The 7,512-nt window shown below is 35.7% G+C and overlaps 1 protein-coding gene across 2 annotated transcripts in view; it reads left to right on the top strand.

Annotated features, from left to right (window-relative positions):
- Positions 1 to 3,424: 3,424 nt before the first annotated feature.
- Positions 3,425 to 7,512, top strand: part of LOC113409626 (palmitoyltransferase ZDHHC7) — a 12,309-nt gene continuing 8,221 nt past the window's right edge. The window contains exons 1-3 of one of the 2 annotated variants that reach the window (XM_026663762.1): positions 3,623 to 3,709; positions 5,866 to 6,020; positions 6,768 to 6,864. In XM_026663762.1, the coding sequence (XP_026519547.1) occupies positions 6,793 to 6,864 (72 nt within the window). In that variant the 5' untranslated portion in view covers positions 3,623 to 3,709; positions 5,866 to 6,020; positions 6,768 to 6,792. Of the gene's footprint in view, positions 3,710 to 5,865; positions 6,021 to 6,767; positions 6,865 to 7,512 lie in introns of both variants that reach the window. The other variant, XM_026663761.1, reaches the window with a different exon arrangement.

Raw genomic sequence — 7,512 nt, 5'->3', positions numbered from 1 at the left:
ATTAAAATGCCTCTTTTGTTTTGTAACTTTGTTTGTTTCCTAGTTATATTATCAAATCTAGATAACTTTATAAAAGTTGTTTGATTCCAGGTGATGTGGTAAGAAAATCTTCTGCTTTTAATGAATAGAAAAAGTTAAAGATTTTCAAAAGTATCTATGCCACTCTTGAAAATCTGACTCATCATTGAGACTTGTTGATATAAACTGATAGGCAATAACATTTACCAGAGTTTGTTGACCTGACAGTTAAAATATGGAATAAGTTGATCAATGTAGAGGGGAGACTTAGGACCAGGGCTCACTTGACATTATGGATATTTTTCTCTCAATATATCTAAGCTTGAAATGATATGAATATTTTTATGTTATTGAATAAATTAATGAGATTAGCAGAAAGATTAAATTATTAGTGTTCTAATAAGACTCAACGTAGCTTTCCCCAGTTTTTAATAGGAAACAAACATTTGGAAAAATTAGCTATCACTTCCTGTAAAAAGTATAATTCAGTTAAACTAAAAGCTTTCATCACAGTGTGACTACTTACAACTTTAAAATATATAGTTTGTATACAAAGTACATACAAAAATCTAAAATTACTTTGGAAATCTTGCTATGAAAACTAAATTAAGCAGTTACATCTTCACAATCTTAAAATGGTTTTTGATGTAGTTAAGTGGCGTTTACTGGTAAATAAGTCTGTTCCTTGCTACCGAAAATGGTTCTGCAAGGTAAAAATTACAAATTGCCACAGTGTTTTACTGCCACACAAAATTTGAATTAACATATGCGAATATATTTTAGAATACATTTCTGTCAACATGCCTAGTAATAGCTTTATGGCAGCCTAAATGGTGTATTTTCAACTATTCCTATAACAGTGTACCTATTTCCAGTTCAATAGCAGTTGTGCTTATAACTAGTTGTCTAAAATTATATTCTTCAATTTCTGGGTTAACTCTTGTATGGTGGAACTGGTGGCAAGATAGCGTTTAGTATAAAATGTCATCCTTAGAAATAGTAGTGAAGCTTGTGGGATTTGCAGTGTCATGGGAAATCTCACTGCTTAACTACTGGGGCATGGTGAATGAGTGGACTTTGAAGTGTTTAAATTGAGATTATAATGCTCCTCACCAGTTCAGGTCTTTGCAGCTTTTTATCATTCGTTATAGCAAGTATTCACTGCTCAGTTTTAAAACACACTTAATTTCCAAAGTTCTGTTAGTAAGCAAGCCCAGTCTACATAAAACTAAAATTTTGAATTGGTATTGTAAACTATAAACTGATTGGATTGGATTTGTTAGAGTTCATATACAAAAAAAGAGTTTTTATTGGGGCGGGGGCGGTGGGGAGACACACCTATGGTGCTCCAAGAAGTGATTTTGGCAATTCAGTGAAGGGTGCTAGTGCCTGAGTAGTTCTGAGCCCACACCCAGTGATGAAAGATTCTTTCTTGAAGCCAATGCATTAAACAAGGCCTTCTTGAAGAACCAGTTAGTGTGTTTATGGGTGTGTTAAGCACCGATTATTAAAAATACCTAAGACCTTGAGACCCAAGATATTGTTTATAGACAAAGTATGTCTTAATCTGTTTCACTTTATGTACTTCCCATATTACCAAAAAAAAAAAAGCTGTGTAGTAGAAACTGTTGACTGTTAAATAAGAGTAAAGGAAAATTAGAATAAAATGTCTCTCAAAATTCATAAGAAGTATAACATATTTGAAGACAAATAGATTTTATTATCTTATAACCATGAGAATTTCATCAAAAGTAAACTGGCTACAGTTTTGAGATTATAAAAGTCATAATCTTTCCAATGTTTGTAACTGGAATCAAGTATCATTGTCTTTATTTGTGATCACTTGTTAATTCGGCAAAATGGCAAAGACATGAGATCAAGTACACTTTGATAGTTACGCTTATGAATGAATGAAATTAGTGGAAAAGAGGTGGAAGGTTTTTTTTTTTTCTTTTTTTCTTACAAATTTTAATCCCTCTAGAACTAACTAAATCATCTTAGGTTTTGTCTTCAGTATAGTGTTAATGCCATTTTGCCTAACTTGAATGAGAATGGTCACACTCATAAACGATGTTTGAGCAGCAGAGAGTTGTGGAGTCCGCTCTGCATTACTAGCTCCAGCATCAACATGCCCCCTGATGGGCCAGTTAGCTCAAGTGTACAGAATCACTTAACTTGAGCTAGAGCTTTTTATATGTAACAGGAGTCTGGTTAGGAGCAACACTAAGGGCTGGTCTTCACTGTGGGGAGATCGGGAGATCAGTGCTGCTGCAATCAATGCAGCAGGGGTCAATTTAGTGGATCTAGTGAAGACCCACTAAATCGACGGCAGAGCACTCTCCAGTTGACCCCGGTACACCACCTCTCTGAGAAGAGTAAGGTAAGTCGACTGTAGAGTGCCTCCCATCGATGCAGCACAGTGAAGACACCGGGGTAAGTAGACCTAAGCTACGTTATCACGTAGCTAGAGTAGCGTAATGTAGGTCAACTTACCCCAGTAGTGAAGGTAAGCCCTAAGTTATACCTTGAGTTAATACTGTAGTGAAGAGAAGCCATAGAATGTGAAACATTGGGGTGTGGACATAGGTTGACACAACATTCTGCTTCAGTGGAAATTCCCTCCTACTGAACAGGAGGGAAATACCCATTCCTGTGTTAAGATCTGGCAAAGCTCTGTTTTCTCTCCAGAAGAGCTTTCTTAAATCATTTAAGTAACCTGGTCTTTTTACTAAATTGTGTAAATGAGAATCACATCACAAACATTGCAAAGACTGACAATAACAGGCTCCAAATACAACTACTCTTTTCCTGATACTTCTCCACCATCACCCAGAAAATCAGCCTTGCATTAGTGTGTTCTGAGTGTAGAAAAAACAAGCAGCACATTCCCCATTTTTAGAAAACGGGTTGGGGGGAGCCTGAGTGAATTTTTACCATGTAACACCTTTGTCCTTGTCACACACTCCACACTTCCTTCATAAAAATCCTTTTGATTTCATTCTAGCAGTTTGACTAAACCCTTAAAGGCAAGACAATCCAAAGCAAAAGCTTTCAAACTGTTCTTGGTTCACTCTGGGCCTCTTAGTAACGTCAGTAGCTGATTGCCCTAGCTTTTGGGCCTCAGAATAGTTAACCTACTATATATACATAAAAGGAGGCATGTCCCTTTCCTGATTTGCTCACTTACAACAAATCTTTTCAACCCTAAGCAAAGATTCTGACTGCAGTTTTGACATTTGTAGGTAAAGATCATGGATTCTATCCAAGTTTGTGGTAGTTCAGTTGAAACTGAACTGGGACTAATGGGTCGTGGTTTCTCTGGATGACGTTCAGCCTTATGTTAGGCCTGTTTTGATCAAACTGATTTAGGAAATTTTGCTGAGTGCAGGTTCCTATAAGAGGAAAATAATGTCTGTACTAAAATGGGCTTAGTGTGAAAAACATTTTATATTTAATATACTCCGTATTAATGTTGAATAGTCAAACCTGTTCAAATCTGCTGTTAAAAAGTGTTATCTTTCCTAATTTAAGATGATTTCTTCTCTCACTCCATTTTAAATATTTAGGGGGCTGTACCAAAAGGAAATGCCACTAAAGAATACATGGAGAGTTTGCAGCTGAAACCAGGGGAAGTGATCTACAAATGTCCAAAATGCTGTAGTATCAAACCAGAACGTGCACATCATTGCAGGTATATCATTATTTTCTTTAAAGTAAACATTCATAAAGATATTTGAAAGTGAAATTCTAAAAAAAGTGTAAAGTAGCTAATGAACATGGTCTGCAGGTTTCTTGCTTTGATTTAATGAAAGTTTTGCAGACTTTTTACTACAAAACTGTGTATATTTGTCTAAACTTCGGGTGGAGCAGGGAAGAAGCCTAAAAGTTTTAAAGGCTTTCATTGCTATTTGGTAAATTTTGTTGTAGAACAGAAAGTTTTTCCTCTTATCATTTACTCCTTTAGCTAAAACCTTAAAAAAAAAAAAAAATCTTTTATATACTGGTCTTACTTTGATATTGGATTCTGGAGTTATTGTTCCGGTTACAAGAGTCATTTTAAATGAAGAAATTAATTTCAAGTACATTTGAAATGGCCACCTCAATGTGTGCTCTTCCTGAAACTTCAAAAAGGTCTGTTCAAAATGACACGTTCCTGAGCATGTGGATTGACTATTCGGTTGTTGTTTTTTTCCTAGGCAGCATGGATAAACAGTTTGTTAAACCAATTAAATATTCTTCAGTTCATTGGAGAATGTTCTGAGTAATGAAAGATGTGATTATCATAATCTTGATTAGGATGTTGTATAAAGTATAGTAAATCTATCTACTTTAAATTCACTCTGTTCCTGTTAGCTTGAAAGCATATTTTAGATGTACCTGTAATGTTCAACCACTGGAAAGATTAACTTAAATATGTCTGTCTCTATGTAAAAATAAGAGACTTGTAAATATTTGTATACTATGTATGCATGTTTATATACACAGAGCTACATATGTGTAATGTTTTTAATAGAACCTCTCTGTATAGAGTAAGGCATATCCAGCTGTGTAATATATTGACAGTTTCTGCTCACCTAAAGGATGCGAGTGAACTTTTGTTGGAACTCTAAAATGCAAATCATTATGGAAATAACTGTAAAAAAAATCTGCAGTTGATATAAATTATCTGTTTTGTCACTCTAGTTGTGGTAAGGTTATGGTTGAGAAGTCACTTCCATTATAAGCTGTCTGTCTTGGAGCTGAAATCTTGTTCTTATCTTAGATGTGAATTTTGTTTTAGTATGTGGAGTGGGGAGGAAAAGTTCCATGTAAATATGTAATCATTGTTAAATTATCTAACCGTGAGAGGGGGAGAGTCTCTTCAGTTGAGCCTTCATACATGTTCTTTATACACAGAACTCAAATGCTTTTTGTTTTTAGACCTAACAAGGACTTAGCCTGTAAGGAATGGTGCTTGTGAGGATCAGAGCCTTTGATGATTTCAATTTTAAGTGTTTTCTTTAAGCAATATGATTATATTATTTTCAGAAGGTTACAATTTTACTTTCCCGCACTTTTGCAAGCTCATAGGTCAGATGTCCAGATAGACACAAGCATTGTTTAGTCATCAGACAGTAGAACAGGAGCCAAGAAGTGCGTCTCCTAGCCTGGTTCCTGGAAATCTGTCTCCCAAGTTCCTCTGTAACTGGCTCTTTATTGGACTTAATCTCTGCCTTAGCCTACCTATTAAATAGATTGTAATGGTAAAGCACTTTTTAGACCTTCGATTGAAAGGTACTCATGACTATTTTGGTGTCTCTAGGAGTCTTTTTTTGAGTCGTCTTTTACATGCAAAAAATGCTATGGAAATGCTATGATAGCATTAAGATTGAAAATTTAATTGCACAGATCAGGAAAACAACTTTCAAAGCATCCATAACTTGGGGTGGATATGTAGGTTAACACTATATAGGAATGGAAAATGCTCTTGTTAAAAAGGGCAAGCAAGCTTACTTTTGGGAATCATAACTGAGATTGTAATCACATAATAGAGAAAAGTTTCTAACATTGCATTATTTTTCTAAATTCAAGTCTTTAGTGAGTGTTGTTACTTTGGTTGCTTCCTTGGGATGGTTTTAAAATAAACCTATCTGAATATATTTATTGATAATACACCAGAACTATTCATTTATTACTGTTGAAGTTGAAGAGATTTAATTAGGAAAATGAAAAATATTTATTACTTAAATGGGCAGTTTGGGGAAAGACAGCAGCAAAAGTAGCAGCTGTTTTATTTTGCACTGTAGAATGTTGAGATTTTGATTGGATTCTTTTGCAACTAACTTCAAGAGAAATGTTGGTTGATAGCCCTTAGGTCTAACAAAGAGATGTGGTGAGAGATTTCTGGAATTTGTCCAACAGACAAAGCCACACACACAAAAAGCAGATATAATTTGAAGGCATGCGTTGAACAGCCCATTGGTACTGGTCCAGCAGTGGAAAAGATGATACTACATCTGAATGTATGTTATATATCATATGCTGCTCCTGATTGAATCTTTTGTAATTTAATGATATAGATAGATTTTATTTCTGAGAAATGAGAGGGAATTGACAATTTACAAATGAAGTTTAGACTGTTCTCTGAAGCATTTTGCCTGTGCGCACATGTTCAGTATATTTGATGGAGCTGTGTGGGTAGTAAAACAGCTGTGAAAATTTCTGGGGGGATTGAAAATCTCCCTTTTAGCAGATATTAGGTCAACTTTTCTATATTCTGAACCAGATTTACAGTTTGGATATCTGTAAGATGAACTAGGTACTTTCTGCCAAATTTTGCTTCTGGCTGTTTTTTTACCTTGAATCTGGAAAGGATTGAAGCTCTACTTACATGGTGTAGTCGTAGCTACAGGGTTATTAAAAAATAAAAAATACACACAATTGGATGTACACATTTATCCTTTTTGGAGCATGGCAATATTCATTTTAGTGGGTATGAAACAAGTCTTTTCTATAAAGTCATTTACACTCTCAGAAGTCATGGCATAAATTTTTTTGAAGAAAACATATTGCTCTAAATTGGTAAACCACAACAGACAAAACTAGTTTAAGACCTTTGCTTTGTTCCCTTCAGCTTTCATTAAATTCTGCATATTAATTTTTGGCTGAGACATACTACGTGTTCTTTCCTACAGTGAAATTTAAGATCCTTTTAAAAAAAATAAAAATAAAATAAGTGCCTATTTCTCTCTTCCCGTCCCCCCTCCAAGTATTTGCAAGCGATGTATTCGAAAGATGGATCATCACTGCCCCTGGGTGAATAATTGTGTAGGAGAGAAAAACCAGAGGTTTTTCGTGCTGTTTACGGTGAGTACAGATTACCAACAAATTGTTCTAAATATGAAAATTGCTCGCTATCTAGCCATACCCTTACTTTTGGGGGAATTCTGCACCAAAAAATTAAATATACACAAACATTTTATTTGACAAAATAACACAATATAATCAAGCCAGTTTCAATTATTTTGGTAATTTATTTCAAAATACCTGTTAACAAGTATGTCTCTAACAATATAGACAACAAACAAAGATTCAGGAAGTGTTTTTTGACAAGTAGATTCCTTACTAAGCATATTAATACAGAATTTTGAATAATCAGTCATATGAACTACAATACAGAACTGTATTTCCCACACCCTCAGAAGCAGTGCAGAGGCTTGAAGGAATCCAGGGTAACGAAGGAGCTGAGGGAGAGGGAAGTAATTGCTGGGAAGAAGCCTGGGAATGAACCTGGAGGGTAGTTGGGTGTGGGTGGGAGAAGTATGGAACAGTTTTGTACCCAACGGAAAGGGGCAGCACGTCCGGCTCTTCGGTGGCAATTCGGCGGTGGGTCCCTCAGTCCCTTTCGGAGGAAAGGACCTGCCGCCGAATTGCCGCCGAAGAATGAAGCGGCAGCGGTAGAGCTGCTGCCGAAGTGCTGATCGCGGCTTTTTTTTTTCCCGCTTGGGGCGGCCG

This window comes from Terrapene carolina, unplaced genomic scaffold (genome assembly GCF_002925995.2).
Source record: "Terrapene carolina triunguis isolate 2854851 unplaced genomic scaffold, T_m_triunguis-2.0 Scaffold33911, whole genome shotgun sequence".
Lineage (NCBI taxonomy): Eukaryota > Metazoa > Chordata > Testudines > Emydidae > Terrapene > Terrapene triunguis.
The sequence above is the reverse complement of the archived record's forward strand: the minus strand, read 5'-3'. Positions and strand labels throughout refer to the sequence as shown.